The following is a 20,096-nucleotide window of genomic DNA, read 5'->3' on the forward strand; positions in this document are numbered from 1 at the left end:
GGGACGGAGTTTGTGTAAATACTGTATAGGGGGAAATTGGCTCCACTTCAATCAAGTTCTTTTGAGGCCGAGGGATTGAGAATAATGTGAACAGTAAGAGATGCAAAATAGGACATTCAACAATTTGCAAGCCTGAGATGAATATTTCAGAGGTTCAGTAGCAGTCATGCAAGTTGGACGTACATTTCAACATTGGACATGACTTTCAAAGAATCATTAGAAACTCAAGAGGCTTTCTGTCGCTGCAAAATGGGATTGTGCCGCACAACAGCCACACGAAGCCTCGACTCTGCACTTTCAACTATGCGCGACGTTAAAGTCGTGAAAAAAAAGGTAAATGTATTTACATTAACCAGATGGAGACCTTGCTTTTCAAAGCTGCACTGCAGAAATCCAGCTATGCATTTTCATAAGAAAAAAAAAAACCCTTCCCCTTGAAGCTAATGGATTATTAAATATTATACGTATGAATAAAAAGGCACAAAGTCCATTATGAAGTTAACAAATAGCATCAGCTCGAACATCAGTGACAGTACGGTACCAGCTGCACTTAAGAGATTCACTTTTATGGCTTCACTGCGGTGAGAGCTGCTGAGAGGGACAAGGGTCACCGCGTCAAAATGTGAACTGACTGACGCCGGATGAAAGCAACAGTCACTTCAAATACATCTGGAGATAATCGATTTAATTCAGAGGTTTATAAGTCTGACTGACACTAGCTCCGAAGTGTAGGAACTATATCTACTCAAGTATTCAACATACAAAAGATAAGAGTAGCTCATTTAATACAATGCATTATGTATTATTGTAATAAAATGTATATATAATGATATTTACTCCACATCAATTGGCTACAATATTAAATAATGGAGTACTTCTTTTTTTTTTTGCCACACGACGGTAAACTGTGAACATGACACGGACAAATGATCACCTTTTAAGTCGATATGGCAATATATGTGTTTGCAAACAATGACCTATCTAAGAAGACACGGAGCAACATTAATGTTTATTTGGAGTCCATTTTCTGGCCTACTGATGAATGTAAGTTCAATATTCACTCTCTTTTAAGCTTTGTTTTGGTCTCCACCAACTCCGGGGGGAAATATCTGGCTCTTTAGCTGCTAAATGCTGCACTTTGTCTGATGTTGCTTGTGCTTTTTCACTGAAACTGCTTCCTGCTTTGCTTGAGATCAATGAGAATGACGAGACTGAACCAAAACATCAAAGTTGCGAGCCGGAGAAACCCAAACAATGAGCTGAAAGACCACCGCTGCTAATTTCTTTCACATAGTGAGATTTCACTCTGGCATTTACTGTACTGCAAATTTTAGATGCTTTGGAGCAAAGGGAGGCGTCGTTGCTCGGCATTTAGACACGCTTCCTCTGTTTTAAACTGCCGCTGAAATGGCTGCATGCAATGTCTACTGCGCTGAGCACAATCTCATGGTAGCAAAGTGTTAGAATCCTGTTTGCTTTCTATCTAAGAGCTGCACCTCTGACCAGAGGAAACATTTATTCTGTTGTGGGCAGCTATTGAAATGAGGTAAGGTAAGCTTTATTTAGATTATCTTCTTGTGTGTTTTTGAACCTACACAAGCAGAAAACAGAGAGGAGGAGGACACATCATCCATTTACAGTACATCTCCGAGCGAACGATCACCAGCAACCAGAGTTTCCATCACTTCCTTGGTACATTTTATTATCCAGCCACTTCTTTTCCATCATCAACCAAAACACATCGATGTAGATGTTGAAAATCAATCGTTATTGTTGTTTCGCTGTTGTGAAAAAACGGGTTGCCGGTGGATCCTTTTTGTGGCAATTTCCAAACCAACGAAACTGCCACTCTGTGCAGCAGACCTCCCACTGTTTCTATCACCCCAATCCTGTTTAACACATTTGTTTATCTAGTCTGTGGTGCTATTGCCTTTTGTTAATCTTCCCCGACATTGGCAGAGAATTGTGTCTTAACGTTTCGTCGTTTAAACATCCGCCTGGTTTTTAGTTTGCTCGCGACTGAAGGAGGACTGAGCCTTGTGACTGCTTTAACATCCCTGGTTATCACATCAACCTTAATTACGGTCCGAAGCCCGTTTTCTCTGATCTGAATCATTAGAATAATTCTGGCTAAGGGCTTGTGTTGCAGAGTCTTCTCAAAGCTTTGGCTCGCACACTGCCTCCAGGGAATCTTCCATGGAGATAAGTTTGAAGTTGGACTCCAGAGAGTGAGTGGCTGGCTTGTCAACAGATGGGGTGCAAACCAAGGGGCATGGACACCGTCAGGTGTGTGTTACTGTATGAGAGCGCTGAGACTCGGCTGTAAATATATGAAGACAGAGTAAGACAGTAGGACTAGATCTATATTCTGTAGTTCTGCATCATGAGGATAAATACAGAAGTGAATGAGGGAAAAAACCCAGAGGAGTAAGATGGTGGGCGATGATGCTCAGGAGTTAGCCTAAGGGGGGCCAGGTTAGGGCAGAGCAGTGCATTAGAAGATGAACTGCGCCGGTTGCTATCTTTGAATAGTTCATCCAGTGCCCTTTAAAAATACACACACCTCTAGGGGTAAGCAGCAGTCGGGTTGAAGTGTTGCTGTGCTGTGCTGTCGTTTGACAGCAAAGCAGCATCCTGTGAGAGGGAAACCGGGATAAAAGGCATGATGATGGGCACTGCTCACTACCTGAGGCACAGCCACTTCAATGCAGTACAAGTGTTTGAACAAAGCAAGCCCAATGTTCCAGATAGGGAATTAAGAGGGTGTTCATGTGACTCTCCATCTCACTGAGCTACACTGATTATGACTCAAACAGCAGTAACAACGCACAGCTGGTGTGATGAGTTTTGCCGCACCGCACGGATGTCGATTCCTGCCTGTCAAGAATTAATCTGCGCCCCAGTTTTCTGATTTCAAAATGCCACCTACATACATCCAGTTGATGAGGGAATAAAGAACAATATAAAAAGGTGTGAGATGTTGATTAATTGTCCTGTATGTAGGTGGCTGCACGAGCAGGGTGATAATTTAAACGTTTCTTTTGTGTGCACAAATGTTAGGCGCAGAAGGAGAAAGAGAGAGAGAGAGATAGAGAGAAAAAAGATGTCCGTACTTTGCCAGCTCTTGGTTATGTTTGTGAAATAAGATCCCTCCTCTCCCCAGCGGTTTACCTTTGTGATATGATCTTGTAGGCATCGGGGAGATAGCAGTTGACGTTCTCCATCTGGAACGGGTCAGCGTCACAGATCTTGTCGTCGGTTCGGCCGTAGTTGGCCGTCTCGATCATGATGACATCACTCCCCGGGCAGCGGAGATCAATAGCATATCCTTCACACGAGAGCTCCCTCCTGACCAGCCCGAAAGGCAAGGCTGCACGGCTGAACCCTGACGGAGACACAAAGACAGAGACGAAACTTTAGGCAAATAATACGATTAATGAGTTGAAAGGATCACTGCTGCGATACAATAAGACCACACATTGTGCGGTGAAAATTCACTGGCACAAAATAAATAGCCAACAGCGGTCCAATGTTTACCGCAGTTTTAAACAGTTGGGCCATTACACGCAATACAGGAATGGAGAAAGACAAAACAATTCATCTCTCCATCTCTCTGCGGTCTTAGATGTTGGCTAAGACATCAAATCTAAGTCATTGGAGACCAATGGTGACCTCATAAATTCCTGAGCTAACACAAAGGCCACAGAGAACATCCACCACGGAGCCGATCCCATCTGGGCCGAGAATAGTTTGCTCTACGGTCGTGCAGGCCCCCCTCATTTGTTTCTTTTGCTTTACTTGCTCTGCAAAGACAGGAAAAAGGCAGAATCCCGGCAGAAGGGAGCGTAATATAATCTATTTTACCGTGTCGGGGATCGAAGAGTCTGGAGTCCACACAGGAGGAAAAATCTATACATGGAACACAGCAGATGGAGGTGCAGCCAAATAGCTCTACTTTGGGGATAATTTAACAGTTTCACTCAAATCTGTCCCCCCCCCCCCCCTTTTTTTCAGCAAGTTACAATGGAATAGGCGATTCCTCTGTATTTCCTTTTTTTCCTAAGTAATAAAATGTCATGTCACAAATAGGGTGAAACTAAAGATATGGAGATTTGCAAAGAGAGACAAAAGCAAGGGGAAGGAAAAACAAAGGACGAAAGAAATCCATTATCTGTTCAAATTATCCAAAGTTTAAAAAAAAAAAAAAAAGAACGTTAAGTGTCTGCAATTGTGAGAAAACAATTAGGTAAAATCGAAGTAGAACATGCAAATGTGTTCCATTTAAGAAGTGCAAGCAGAGCACTGCATGAACTGTCAATAATCGCCGTTGTTTGCAGCAATAGTGGGTCCCAGAGGGGGCAGCTACCATTTGTATTTTCTGCACTGCTCTCTCCTAATTAGCCATCCTTTCAGCCTGTTGCCTTTGCCATGCTCCCATTGGCTCCCGAGCATTGTCATGTACTAACACTTACCACCTCGGGTTCACTTTGCCCCCTCACTCTAATTATCCTCACGCTTCTGACAGTCGGGGCCTGACGCAATTAGCATTGTTTGAACTGCCCAAAGTTGAAGTGGTTCCGGCTTGAAATTCCTACCCTGAAACCCCCCCGACCCACATTTCTGCTAGTCATTCCAGCCCGCTGTTCCTGGCTCACTTATAATGGTATTCTATGTCAGTCTGTCACACTAGCAAATACACATCTGCGAAACATTGTTGAAAATATAATGTTGGAGTCGTCCCATATTAGGACAGACTTCTGCGTGCACTGGTGGTAGCAGGATAACAAAATATGAAACTAATAGTACAAATTCTCTGGCGTTCGGCCACTAGCCATTTCATTACAGCGCCATGATCTGTCTAATGGCCAGTAGATTCTGCTTAGCTGGACTGTTTATCACCTCATTAGGAGACGTCAGTGTAGCCGAACCACAAGTGGAGGGCTGTGGGGTCACTCCATCTATTCCAATAACCACTACAATTACCCAAACCTTTCAGGAAACCTGTCCAGAATAGTGGATGATAAAACAAAGAGGGAAGTCGCCGGCTTTACTGGCGAAGACTAATGATCGCCCCCGCCTGCCATTCCTCACGGAAGGAGTGACGGGTTTATCACGGCAGCTACAGACAGCAGACAGAAAGAATGCATTTCACAGGGTTTTAAAATTCGGAGCTGGGAGAGCGTCGTTCGGCCAAAACACCCTCACGGACACACGCCATCTGCCTGCGTAACCTCCTTTCTCTGGCTGTCCACTGACTCTGCCCATCTATCAGGCTGCTATGGCATAATGGCATGCTGCTGTCAACAGAGGCCGAGCGATTGATTGGGCTTGTGCCTTGCCGGCCTCCTCCTCCGTATGGATCTCTCTGGTCATAGGCTAACACTGCATCAAATAAGGGGAGTATCTGGGCTGTACTGGCGACCTGAAGAATAAATTGCCTCCTCTCCAAACTGCGGATAGTCTCGGCCTCATTAATGGCTGCCTTTTCAACATGCATTTGAGCAAGTGATGACAAATCCCTGTAAAAAGTTCAAATAGATATAAAGGAGATTTTATTTTTATTTTTTTGAATTCAAGCGAATATATTTTTGGTCGACTTAACTGAAAGTTGCTTAAGATCTTAGGATTTAAGCAGAGCTAAGAAAGACAAAAACCTTGTGACAACAAAGGTTTCTGGATGAAGGTATTCTTCTGTGTTGATTTTCTCGGCTTAAACAAGTTTTGCGAGATTTTTTTTGGAAAGAGAGGCGGATTTGTTTGTGTGCACAAATGTCAATGTCTTTGGGAGGTATGAAAAGCTTTTCATCTCTCATTCTCTGCTTTGTTTGACTGCTCAACTTTGCAGCAGTTGAAGACTGCGACAGAAGGGCACCGGCTGCGGGGAAAACGGTGTCAAGAAAACTGCAGGAAGAAATCCATAACACGATCCCCGCTCGTGTGTAAAAAAAAAAAATAAGAAAGAGAGCGGACTTCTTCTCTCTCCGTGTCTCCGTTGAATTGCACAATCAGTGAGGGAATTGAATAATGCTTTGTGTGACCACTTAGTCAAATTGCCATGTAGCCACTTTGACATAGCCATAATTGGCTGTGATCCCTATTCCTGGCCTTGTTGACACAAAGCCTTATCATGCATTCTGGTCAGTGAGTGACTGCGAGGAAAGCAGCTTTTCAGATTCCTCCCCCTGACCTGCCTGCTAAGCTGTCTATTGAGCTCAGGAGAGCAAAGCAAGACCCAAGGACTGCTTCACAATATGTTGCATTCTGGGAGTTTCTCTTCTTCTCCAGTTGAAAGCCTATAATTCACTGGCGACTACTACCCCCCCCTCTCCCCTCATATTACATATTTTGTTTTCCATCAACACCCTTGAAATTGGAAGTGGTACTGTGGCTCAGATGGGTGCATCTGAAACCATCCACAGAGTTACACTCTGTGGCTTTTAAAACCCTGGAGATGAAGCGAAAAGATAATAGCGGTTTTGGTGTTGAGGTATTGCCATTTGGCGACTGCGAGCGCCAGACCATAACACACATGTTGAGGTCTGTCTTCGCTGCTCTGTGTGTTCGCAGTCATGACCAACCTTTAACCCTTCAAACTCCACTGCCTCAGGACATCAGACGGTGGGAGAGAGAGCCGGAGGACTGTTTGATCAGGCCGAAAGAATGAAATGTGGGCCATTTTTTGGAGGGTAGACAGAGTGGCGAGGGCTGGCACAGACAGAGAGCAAAGCCGTTGGTTGACGCTTGTCATCCTCCATTAAGGTTCCTTTGATTGGCCTTTGTGGTCCTGGAAACGGCAAACAGCTGCATGCAAATAGCCCCGTTTCCCCATGGCTGGCCCCCATTGTTCTGGGCTTGGGTTCGACAGGGACGCTTTCTCTGCAGCATAAAGGAGGGTGTAGCCTTTAGTCAAATAAGAGTGCCCCCACCGTGGTCACAGCAGGAGTACTTCAAGATTGTTTGTCTTTTTATGTTGTTTTATACCCCATATTACTGGTAGCCAACATCTTTGGAAGAAAGCGCAGATCCTCGAGTCAAGCTTTTCCTCCAACAGCGGGGGATGCCTCCGTAATCCAATATCCGGAGTGACAGAGTGGTCTTACAGCATGTTTTGCTCCGGTGGAGATTTTCAATGGTAATTCATAAAGTAGGGTAAGAAAATAAATTGAATTCCTAATATTAGGGAACAAAGCATCATCCCTGTTTTGCCTCTTCTTTCCAACTCCTTTGTTCTTTACTGCAGTATTTCTAATCTGTTCAGTGGAACTTTTTGATTGCTGGCCAAGGAATAAAATTAGCTTTAAAAAAATAAACAAAATCCAAGAGACCGTTACAGTGAACCTTTAATGTATTAAATAAAAATGTAAGTGCACTTCACTGTCCATGCACATGCCTCTAAACTGCCAAACTAAATACGTGGGCTAGTTCAGCTTGCACGGTACAAAGACAACACTCAACATTTCCATATCCCTAACTTTGTAAGGCATCCGGTGTTACTGCGTAAAAATGTGTGACACACATTCACAAATGCAGTACATGACCGCCCATCAGAAGTGAGAGGCACACGGGGGCCGAGGTGGGAGATGAGAAGGGAGATTTGGGATTCACAAAACAACACCTACCTTTCAAATACAGACAACAACCCGAGAACTCGGCTCAAATTTCATTTCAACCGCCGAAATGCGGTGAAAGACTGAAAATCTAGTTGGACATATGGCACCATTTCCCATGACACTTTAGTCCCCGCTCTAGTCCACCTTGCTGGGAATTGTTTCTAAAGACGGTGTCAGACAAGACCACAAACCCCGGGGCTACTCCCGCCTTTCCCAGACAACTGCTATCAGACACTCTAGATTCCGATATAAGTATTCTAAAATAGAAACTGCCAATATAAGAGTCCATTTGTGGTTAGATGAAGCGCTCCGAGTCATATCTCTTTTCTGCTTCTGGTGATAGCCAACATGAATCCAGTGAAGCCACTTCACCTTCCAAAGTGACCATTTCTATTCATCGCCATTTCTTCCAATTCATTTCCTGAATGTTTCTCAACTTACAGAAAAGAAAGAAAGAAAAACAGCAGGTGGGAATCACAAGTTCCATGTTGACGCACATCTCGTTGAAGGGATTTCAGTGTTTGTCATATTGCTGAGGCTGAGAGTGACAGACCCTGCTGCTTCCTCTTAACTCCTCAGGTGGGACATATTTAGAAAAAGCTTGATCACAAGCACGCATTTAGAGTCTTTTCAGCCTGGGTCTAATTTTCATAATTGTGGCCATTTTGATGACTGGGTAATGCTAACGTCGCACTTTAATGGTGGAGAATCAGCAAACAAACTCTGTCTAATGTTGTAGAAGCTGCATGAGCCTCCCGAGGGTTTCCAAGTAAATGTACGTTTTACATAAATCATATGAAATGACTACATACATTTAGGAGGTACGCTTATTCGCTTTCATGTTGAGTGTTAGATGAGAAGAAGATTAATGCATTTCTCATGTCTGTGCTTGATTAGCTTAGTTAGCGCACCGCAGACTGAAAACAGGGGGAAACGGCTAACTTAGTCTTTTCAGAGGTAACAACATCTGGTTGCCAACACTTTAAAGTTGACCAACTAAAACAGTATATCTCGTCTGTTTAATCCGTTCAAAAAAGTGTGTTTAGGTGTTCAAAATGATAGGACTTTATGACTCAACGGTGTCGAAGACATTTTTCAAGCACATAACCCCCGAATAAACCACAGCATGTCATCATTTTAGCTGGACTGAAAGATAAGCGTTTGAAATGATTCATGTGGTAACTATTATATTTAAGGAGGGCCGTGCTGCTTGTTCCTCAGTATATATTTCCTTTAAACATGCAGACCTCTTTATGAAGCATCTAACAAACCCCACAGTGTACACAGACTATTTGAAATGCACAGACTGCTCCATTTTGATATCTGGAATTACACAACTCACAGAAAATGTTTAAGTTTTGCCACAACTGATGCGCAGTCGACACGGTGGATTACTTTGGTTCAGCCGGCTCAGCTGCAGATGAAGAATTCCTCCAAGGGAGTGAGAGCTAGCCCGGCTATAATGACTGTTTCTTAATTTGGTTGCAAGAATCAAGGTTTTCTCCTCTGTCGATAGGTTGCGTGATCCCTGACCCCGTGGGCGCACATCAAAGAAAAACAGCGAGGAAGCATGGGAGCATCATTATATCACATAATGTATAATCCTCTAAATGTAAAGAGGGTCAGTGCGCAATATAAGTCACAGTGACAAGAATGTTTCAGAGACATTACCAGATGTAAAGTCTGCTTTTGTTCGGGTCCATGGACACATCACTCAGATTGAAGCAAAGCATAATTCGACACCTTGTATAGTCTACTGAGAAAACAACCCTGTCATAAATAACTGTCACAGAGGCTAAACATTTGAGTGGAAAAAAAATGTGTTCGACTTGGAAGATGAAAACACCTATATGCTCCTGGGGGAGATCCATTTTGACAGAATTAGTCCATTGCTTGTTCAATACCGAACATATTGTTGCATCTCCTTTTTGCAAGGAAGTTGATGAAATATGCAGAAAGAGGTGAGTTAAAGAAACCCTCCCATGTGCAGCAGGGGTAGGTTTGATCCACCCTGAGTGATGCTTAACTCCCCTTAAAGCCCACATTTTACCCCTGCACTTGAACGTCCCCCACTGGATTTTCCGCTCAAGAAATTGTCTCCGAATAAGTTAGGTGCCCTCCCCCAGGGTGCGGATGGAGAAGGGAAAAAAGGAGGATGAAGTGGGGAAAGAGGAGGAGGAGGAGGATGTGGGTTTGTCTCCCATCACATGCTTGTGTCTCTGTTCTTGTTTGCTCAGGCAGAGTCTCCCCATTTCACCCTCCTAATCAACCCTCCTCCACCCGGCCCTGCCTGTGCAGAGCCGAGCCCAGGAGGCTTACTCAGTACGTCACATGGACAGGGTGTCAGGAGAAGCTGCAGCTGGAACACGGATTACATGAATAATGAAGCGCAGAGTACAAGGATGACTAGAAACGGAGATCAGGGCCTCGAGACGAGACGGTTCTGATGAGGGCCGCGGTCGTTATCTTCACGCAGAGCCTGAAGTGGCCTTTAACGCAGTGGTGCTATCACTTCCACTGGGTGGGAGTCCATTTTGGTGCTTTCGCGTCTCCAAATGAACCCACTTGTACCGAAGTGGGTTGGAGTGGCGTAGAGTTGAGGTTGTGTTTATGCAGATAGAGTGGGGCAGTGCAATTTTGGTATTAATTTTGTGAATAGAGGTTAAATTAACTTCTTCCAGCAGTGCTCATGTAAATAATACTAATTTGAATCTAAGATCATTGTGTTTTTATGATGGATTTTGGAGGGGGTTGCCTTGGTAAAAAAAGCTATTGTTTGTCTCTATTGTAATCATCATGCATTTGAATTTATCATCACAGTTTGTCAAAACTAAACGGAGGTGAAAGAATTAAGAAATGCAGGATGTTGCTCAACAAACTTTGCTACATTTGTTCCTTTGCTGTACAGATTTTTTACAAGCACGCTTAGAATGCACTTCTTCATCGCCGTTTCTCTCCTTATACAGAGAAACGAGAGACACAGGGACGTAGTAGCTTGGCTACCAGGAAGCTTGCCATTAGCCAAGCTTGCAAGGCTCCTAAATATGTGCCTATGGACGCTTTTGGCCGTCTCGATCCATCATGTGACTCTTGCTTTGCCGGACGTAGTGGTAATTCGAGAGTCTCCCGTGCATACAAAGACATGGCCAGCACACTGTGTGTATGCAGAGACCCACCACCCATGTGACTGTATGTACGGTGCAACAGGGGAAGTCTTTGTGGGCTTTTACACAGCTCTGTTTGGAGTCTCTCGCAGATTTACCAGGAGAAAAAAAACATCCAGGCACATTCCTTGGCAATAACCCGCTGCTATCTCTGGAACACTGACCACTTTGATTGGCTTGAGCGTGATGACCTTGCCCCATTCCCTTCCACCAGCATTCCGGTCGATGAGAGCAGAAAACAGGAGCGCTGATAAGAGACGCACAGATGGGGAGATCTTGATGACAGACAGCTTCCTGCCCCTCATCTTCTGCGAGGCCATTGTGCCCCGTGCACTCAACGGGGCTCTGCGCTACAAGAGGGGGGTCAATACCGATAGCGCAAGGCAAACAAAAACGTTCTTTGTGCTTCGCTGTTTCTCTGACTTTCTTTTTTTTTGTTGCCGCGTACTTATTCAATTTCCTGCACGGCAGGAGAGGGCTTCCTTATCTTTGACTGTTTATACCTGCAAATCGGCTGGTGGCCTTTTGTTTGCAGGTGACCCACCCTTAGGTGACATTTAATTCCTGGACAAAAACGGTGCGGTCATGCTCTATGGCAGCGCCTCTCAGCCTGAGAAGATTACTAATACAGTGAAGGCAACAGAGCTGCATTCATGGCCTGTAGTGAGAGCTAGCCGGCAGACACACAGAGAGAGAGAGAGAGAGGCCCAACACACATTATTACACCGGTTTGAATCATACACGACCATGAGCCATGCAAAAGGGAAATGAAAGACAAACCAAGTGGAAACAGTTTCATCTTATATTTACACACCAGTCCCTCTCTGTGAGTTTGTCCTCCTTCTCCGTTTCAAGAGCGGACATGTAAGAAAATATGTGCGTGCACTAAACCACACACTTGTGTCACAGAGAGCACAATTACTGAAGCCATCATCATTTATTTTATTGATCGCCATCCTTTCCCCACTGTCGACATTAGTTTTACCACAAGCAGTTGCTGTGTAAATCATAACCAGCTAAAACTAAAATGTGGGACCTGAGCTGTTGTGACATTTCTGATATGGAACGAGGAGGACGGGTAGAGACAAATGCATCGCTTTTGAACCATTTTCACACAGAGTAAATATAATTGAGGCCCCGCTCTCTTTTCCTTTTTATAACAACGAGGGGCTTTTTGTTCAAATGGCCATCGTGTTCTTTTGCACACGATCCGTCTCCAAAATCAAGCTCTCTCTAACAAATGAACGCTTAAAATGTATGTCACGATTAAGAGAAGAAAAAATAAAAACAGCTGGAGTGTTTGTGCTGAAAAAGAGAATTCGCTGCCGCAGGTATTTAGCGAGAGCAACAATCTGCTTTGATTGTCTTAGCGCAACGTCCCTTTGGTGTAAAATGTTATACGCTTCCTTTTGTTTTTGCATATTTGTTTAGCTCTTGTGCTTTTTGTTCAAATGAAATTAGTTCCGACATGCCTCCAAGCTATTCACAAGTATTGGGTGAACGTTGAACCGCACTGAAATCCGACAGGTTCTTGTTGCCGCCGTAAATACTTACTACTCTGTTCCAACCCTGATTTATATTGTTGGCAAACACCTCCCCAAACACAAAGAAAGGGAGGAAAAAAAAAAATCTACAGCTTTCTATAGTGTAGACTTGACTTTATTTGAAATCCTTCTGCTTCCACTCAAGATTAAATGCATTACTTTGTTATGACAGCTGAAGCCTCCTGTGAAGCAGACTTACACCGAGCAAATCCAAAAATTTAGATTCTGAGGCAAACTAGTTTGTGGTTGTAAGCGGGACTCATCTATTATTTGAATTAGGCTGCCTGGAGAAAAAAACACAAAAAAAAAAAACAAGTGCGGACAGCGTTTAAGAAAGGAAAGAGCGAGGTAGGCATCTGCTCCAATGTTTATACAACGTGTTACCATAAGGGGTGCGAATTGAGCGGCTCCGAGGCGCTGCGAGCGGGAGAGATTTAAGGCATGCTTAACAAACCAAATCAAACTGTCAGAAAACTGTTGCCCCTAGCCCATTTAATTAAGTGTTTGTTCATCAGCTGGCTGTACAACAACTTTTACAAGCGCGTCTAAAACACACAATAAAGCACAAGCTTCTCTCCTAAAGGGAAAAGGAGCTTTGCTCTCACATTCGCATATTGGATGGAAATATTTCTTCCTTTTGCTTCACCAAAAAAAAAAAAACGCACTCAGGAAATCGCCGCTCCAATAAATCTGGGATGACCCTGTCGAGGGCGATATTGTATTTCATTTCCTCTGAGTGAAATACTGATCCTGGAGATTCACGTGACTCTGGCTCATTTCAATTTCATGTTCTCGCATGATCCAAAACTTTCCAGGTCCACCATTATTATTAAAGCGGCATCTTGTTGCGCAATGCTATGCGGAAATATGTCTGGTGCAAAAACTGAAGAGCTGCATATTGCCGGGATTGTGGCAAACGCTGACAAATACTGTATTAGAAATAATGAAAAACAAAGAAATGTGATGCTTTATCTGTCTCCATGTGGTAGGAAAATCCATTCAATCCATATTATGAACCCCGGCCTTATGTCTTGAAACACTTCCAGTTGGGCAGAATTTCCATGCAAGACTGATATATCGCTCTTTTTTTCTTTCCTCCTGCTTGTTCTCACCACACAGATTGACCAGTCATCTGTGAATCTCCCATGGTTTAGCTGATAATTCATGATCGCCCTGCCACGGACCCGCAGCATTCGATATGAATTATAAAATGGCAAGCCAAGCATATCAACGGATGACAGACTGGATGTGTATGGCCCGGGGCCAGAGAGGAGTTAGAGCACAATGGCTTCCCCATTCAGTCAATGCTTCTGGAAATGCCAGTGTGGCACGAGGGAGGGTCCTCCATCAGCACAATGTATGGCACCGCTTGAGACAAATGTTGTGCCGAGACGTATTGGTAACCTTTACAACCTTTTGGGGAGAAACACAAACATGCTGGTATGTTTAACCAAGGAATATTTCACAGTCCTCCTTAGAGAGAAATGTGCCGTGTGTTTCTCCAGAGCAGCGGGGGCTCAAACTAACACAAACAAGTCTTTGTCTGGAATCTTTTGCTCCTTTTTGCATTTTTATTACACATTATTCTTGCTTCTACTGAGTTGATAATTCCAAAAAAAATGCATATAAAGTCTGTCACCGGCTCACTCTGCCCATGCTGGAACACTTGCTCGGACCTGAACAAACACTGCCTCTTCCCTCTGATCCCCGTCTCTGCAGACTTGAACCACTTTAATCTTTTTACATTTCTCTTTTTGCTCAATATTTAGCTATGAAGGCCTGCTCTCCTCTTGGCATTGAAACACAACAGCTAACTAAAAGCATTGACACTAGACTTTACGACATAATCCCCACCCCCCCTTACATCTGTCTTTCTTTACTTTGAAGACTCGGATAACAGCTCTCATTCAGTCATGGCAGATATGTGGCTGTGCACTCGCCCCACCTTTGTGGCTGCTCCCTTTGAAACTGGTCGTCTTCCTTCATATCTGCAGTCTGGGCGGTCTGAAACATCTCAAACTAATCGGATACCTGCATGACCTAGTTTGCTCTAGCAGCCGCGTCACTTCACAGATCTGTTATATGAAATAGATATGGAAGAATATAGAAGATATAGATGAAGAAGAAGTGGAGTACAAACATTGAGAAGAAGAAAAGGCATATATGGAGAAGAAGAAAAATTAAAAAGACAAAGCTTTGCGTTGAATTTAAAGATTTTTCAGCAATAGTAATTCAATACATTTCCATTCTGTAAGTGTTAGTCACATTAAAAGCATCTAACTGGCGAAACACAGGCCGGCTTTTACACCAACAGCGTTATCACCTTTTACGTTGAAATGACGACCGTGTTAGTGAACAGTTGCTCACTGAGACTTCCAGCAGTTACAGAGCAACATTAGCATTCGTTTGGAGTCGTATTTCTGGCAGCCAGGTGTATGTTAGTCCAATAATCACTCTCTTCTTTTTTTTGCTCTCTTTTTGGTCTCTACCAACCCCTGAGGGACATACCTGTCTCTTTGCTGCTAAATGCTCCACTCTGTTCACCAGCTAGTCGCTTACTGTGTCCGTCTGCTGTTTGGTGCTGAGCAGGTAATGCACAGTCGGTTCTTTGAGGTTTTCAGCTGAAAACTGCTGCAGTCTACACTGTGAGAGTGAACCAAAACAATAAAGTTAAACAATGAGCTGAAACTTGCTATAAAGCTCCATAAAACCGAGGGGAGATTCAGATAATTCATCATCTGTAGGTTCATCACAATGACTCTTTCACATTGTTATTATTTAAGTTACTACAGGGAACTTTTAACTGTTTATAAAACAGTCTCAGTTCAATGCTGATGCCTCGACATGACCTTCATAAGTACACAACACCATCAGGGAGAAGATTGGCTCTTTCTATTAGTTATTCTTAATGCTCGTCAAAGGTACCACCATGTTGGATTCCGGTGAAATCAGATTCAATTATGCAGGTTCACCAGAAACCCCTTTGGCTCAGACTCCAGCAGGGCCTCCTGCAGTGACCCGCCCACCGTGGACGGACCGAGATCCGGCTTCGCTGCCACCTCCGACCTGCTGTCGGAGTCGGAGAGCTCTGAGCCCTGCAGCAGCTGCTCCACCTCCTCCGGCCAGGAGCAGAGACTGTATACACAAGAAGTGGACGTAGCGACTGTGTCGTTGCCCATCGGTTTGTGGATTACGGTTTTGAAGCCTCGAGTTTGGCAACTTGGCCGTCGCCATCTTGGTTTTTTGTAACCAGAAGTGACACGAGTCGTTGGAGCAAAGTACAACCAAAATCATGCGACCAACAATGTTACAATTATCTTTCATGAAGTGAAAACACACTGTGAAAGTGATCAGACTGAACAACACACACACTGTCAATCACAAGGTAGCCCCGCCCTAAAGCATACCCTGCTTTATGGTCTGTTTGACTCTAAATGGACCATCATTTACTAAATGAACATCATGCATGTACATCATGCAACATCATGTATTGAAGAAGACTTGAATCTACAGATTGAGACCATAACCTCATGTTTACAATGTTTGCTGAGGGAATAAATCAAGAGAGAAGTAGAGTCATTTTCTCATAGACTTCTATACAATCTGACTTCTTTTTGCAACCAGAGCCCCTTGGTGGCCATTAGAAAGAATACCAGTTTAAGACACTTTCTCGCTGGCTCCACTTTTCAGACCCGGAGGTCCACTGGAGGGAGGGGATGAAAAGGAGACCCAGAACCAAGACTGCGCAGGGCAGACTGCTGCAGTAAAATGAGAGGTTCTCATTTTAAGGGATTCTGGTGCTGGGAAACACTACCCGCTGTTCTGTGGACAAGCTCCACCTTCAACATAGTAACTTGAATATAAAACTATTGAATACAGCCACTTCAAGGATTATAACATTAACTGAAAGTCTGATAGCAGTTCATTTCATTTGATCTTGCACAAATTGGTAAAGTTTGTCAAAACAGAGGCCCGACTGGTCTTCATTCACTCCGGCTGGGGAACGTCAGTACCAGGAGGGAGAACAACACGTCTTTCTATTCAGCTATGTCAATGAGCATTTCAAAGCGCGAGGAATGTTTTGGGTGAAAGCGATAACCTGATTATACTCTCTCTCCTGGTGAGGGACAGGAGGTAATTATCAAGTGGAGTTTTTGTTGCTGGCACTATGATGGAAGCGTAGATCATAAGCGGCGGGATGCAGGCCCTCGGGGGCTGGACAGGCTGAAGGTGAGTTGCATGTGGATAGAATCAGATATTGTTTTCAGAGGGACACACACACACACACACACACACACACACACACACACACACACACACACACACACACACACACACACACACACACACACACACACACACACACACACACCTTTATTGATGGATGGGCAAATATGCATTCTAAGGCCTGAGAGCCCTCACATCAACTGAAACCCAAAACCTGGGCTTTCTGCATACCAAAGCAGTATTCTTCTCGAAGAAATCCAACAGGACTATTCAACTCAGTTTCTAAGTCAGGCAAAATCAGAGGGCAATTCTTCAAATGCCTGAGTAAGACTGTTTTATATTATCTAAAATTGCTAATCCACAAAAAAGAAAAATGCATCTCTGCTTGAAGGGCTGCTGGGATATCCTGCTCCATAGCAATACGTCTTTGTTAACAAATTGTACACCACAGCCATCCTAAAATAAAACTGGAAGAGAAATCTATCAAAGAACAAAACAGCAAGAGGGAGGAAAAAAAAAAGAGGCAAAATCCAAATTGAAAAGGAAGCCCCCAAAATAATGGGCTTCAACTATCTATCTGTAATCAATGCTTGGCAGACAAGCATGTGATTTTGGGTTACTTTGTTTCCCGGTACAATGGGAATGAAAGGGGGGAAAAAATGTAACGATCATCATTAAGCCGACATACCAACATCAGTGGTTTTGATGAGCATGTACGAGACGGGAGTGTTATGTGACAATACTTGTAATTACAGCCAAATGTACTAATCAAAAAAGTGAGGGAAAGAACCCAAAAAGAGCCCGGGGGGACGTCATTGCAGACAATTAAAAACATTGACATTTACTTTCCCGTTTCCTGAGTCTGGCGCTAAATCACGCTTTTGATGCTTTCAGGTACACTGGCTGCTCAGAATGATCCGGTTTAGGCAGAAATAAATCGGGAAATGCATCTATTGTCTGCGGCTCCAGTACCTTGAGTACAGTTATGAACCTTTAAGGCAGTGGTGCTCAAACTGTGAGGCGCGCCCCTCTGGTGGGGCGCGGCAGTATTGCAGGTGGGGCGCAGGGGGAAATGCAGAATTTTTTTATTTCAAGAACTTTATTCATACCTGCAAACTTGACGCTTTTCAGCGAAATTCGCCGTTTTGAATCAAAATATATCATCCACGTGAATCGTGTAGATCAGAAGTTCAGATGTCTACAGCGTCTTCATTTCCCACCGTTACAGTTTAAGTTGCGTCATGTTCCGTTACCGTTCAGACTTGCTGGGTTAAGTTAACGTCCACTGCATGCGGAACTTTGTGGACTGTTAACGTTCGTCATTATCACGATTTAGGAGGAAAAAATGTAACGTGATGAAACTTGCAGCCCCCCTCCCCTTTTACAGGTTAATAATAATAGAGCTGAAATACTGATTAATAACTGAATAATAAATTAGTTTCAGAATGCTACATTTTAAAACTAATATTTAAAATAAAATGCTCCTGATATGTGTGAGCATATGGCTCACACATATCTGCACTCATTTTGTTTAGTTTTGCACAGGTTGCACGTTATTGTTTTGAAAAGATATGCAGTGTAAAACTCAGTAAAACTCTTTATTGCCAAATATTTGAACTTGTTTTGTTTAGTTTTTCACAGGTTGCACTTTATTGTTATTATCTTGGAAAGATATTCAGTGTAAAACGGGTGAATTGCAGCCACAATAAGCTATTTTTTGCCAAATATTTTTTGCATAGATTGAACTTTATTTGCATTGTTCTAACAAAGTGATTGCACATTGTATTTGTTTTTGTCTGATGGAGCAATCTGGTTTACTTGAAAGTGATTACAGTTTTCTTTATTCTATTATTTGAAAAATCACAGATGGAGGAGTCACAAAATGTTGTTATTTCAATAAAAGTTCAACATAGACCATTTCGTTAAGCTTTTGTTGGGGCGGTGAATGAATGTGTGCTAATAAATTCCACACATTCATAAGCTGAATAATGAGTGGCTTCTTGAAAGGTTGACCAGAATCCCATTAACACTTTCTGCCACCGCAACTCCATGGTAACTCACCTTGTGAACAGTGGAAGCAGAGGAGAAGGAGCGAGAGGCAGCGAAACATCGGACACCTCCACAGTGCAGAGGCCATGTTGTGCGCTGTGTGCAGACAATCCAGGGAGCCTTTTCGGATAATAACAGTGGTTCAGTGTGCTGCAGTGGCAGAGCTGAGAGCTGGAGCGTCGTCAACGATCAGTAGTTCTCGGAGAAGCATCACCAGTCATCATCTCATCTGGAACAAAAAATGAGAAGAAAGAGCATGAAAATGGAGGAAATGGACGCTTATCTTCAGTGTCACCACAGCCTTTGGGTTTTATCTGCATGTGTGCTTAAATGAAATGTAGTCACAAAGCAAGGACTCATGTGGTTCGACTGAATAAACAAAAGCATTTTTTTGTCTGAACCTTGACAGAAATATTAAAACTTTATTCTCAAATGTTTATGACGGCACCGACATCAAAAGAAAGCAGACGGGGCGCCTGGTTCTCGGCACTTATTCAGCTCTTTGCGGCGTGTTACAACACAATGTTTACACTGCCTCAGTCTCCCACTCTTCCCTGTTCCACCTTCCCCATTTACTCCCGGATCCCCACGGGGGAAGAGCTCGTCGCTCCGGCAACACGTTCACACAGGGACGCCATTAGAGACACAGCCGCTTTGAGGACTACTTTAGTCTCCGTCCTTATCAAGGGGTGGCAAAAACAGCCCTTTGTCTGCAAAAGCAGCAAAAGGTTAGAGCCAGAGACGGACTAACACCAGAAAGATAAGCTGCTTACCAAAGTCAAACACCAAGGAGGGATGTGTTGTGTCATACGTGAAATGCCACACACACACACACACCCACACACGCATGCCTGCACAAACATATAGGCAATGACATTGCTGACACACATGCAGAGACAGGATCCACACACCCACGCACGTCAATATATCGTATCTTGTTTATTCCCATGTGGTTGCCATCCAGCGTCTTTCCAATGCGCACGCGCACACGCACACACGCACACGCACACACACACACACACACAAAACAGGACCGGCCACTTGGTAGCCGTCGCTATGCAGAGGAGAGCGAATGTTTCCCAGTCTCTGAATCTGAACGCCGCCGCTGCAGAGCCGCTCGTCAACGAGCCTGATTATTTTACAATGAACCTACATTTGAGCAGCCCAGCAGTCGGCTCTGATCGCTCCCTGGGTCTCACTAATGCGCTTGGATATTTTTGGCAACATGAGAACCCACAAAACATGGGAAGCTTTCACATCAGCATACCGAGTAATAATTCAAGTCACTATGAGATATGTTCTATACAGGACCCGACACCTGGTTCTGAAGGATAATAGCTGAACAACAACAAAAAAAAAAAAAGGCCCACTGGATCTGTACCCAGCAGCCTGAGTGTGTTTATTTTCATTTGAGGTCAGCCTGGCCGAGCAGTTGTGCAGCACACTGTGTGCCAAGAAAACACACACAGAGCTAACCTATGATTTATCAGTTAAACCTGGGT

At 43.8% G+C, this 20,096-nt stretch overlaps 1 protein-coding gene across 15 annotated transcripts in view; it reads right to left on the reverse strand.

Annotated features, from left to right (window-relative positions):
- The window catches only part of adgrl2b.1 (adhesion G protein-coupled receptor L2b, tandem duplicate 1), a 122,337-nt gene that overhangs the window by 44,007 nt on the left and 58,234 nt on the right, over nt 1–20,096 (reverse strand). For 14 of the 15 annotated variants that reach the window (XM_031865196.1, XM_031865197.1, XM_031865209.1 and 11 more), the window contains 2 exons: nt 18,607–18,823; nt 3,172–3,385 (listed from right to left, as the gene is read on the reverse strand). In XM_031865196.1, coding sequence (XP_031721056.1) covers nt 3,172–3,385; nt 18,607–18,682 — 290 coding nt within the window. In that variant the 5' untranslated portion in view covers nt 18,683–18,823. Of the gene's footprint in view, nt 1–3,171; nt 3,386–18,606; nt 18,824–20,096 lie in introns of those variants that run through there. The other variant, XM_031865203.1, reaches the window with a different exon arrangement.

Source organism: Anarrhichthys ocellatus, unplaced genomic scaffold (assembly GCF_004355925.1).
Source record: "Anarrhichthys ocellatus isolate YVR2014 unplaced genomic scaffold, GSC_Weel_1.0 scaffold32, whole genome shotgun sequence".
Classification (NCBI taxonomy): domain Eukaryota; kingdom Metazoa; phylum Chordata; class Actinopteri; order Perciformes; family Anarhichadidae; genus Anarrhichthys; species Anarrhichthys ocellatus.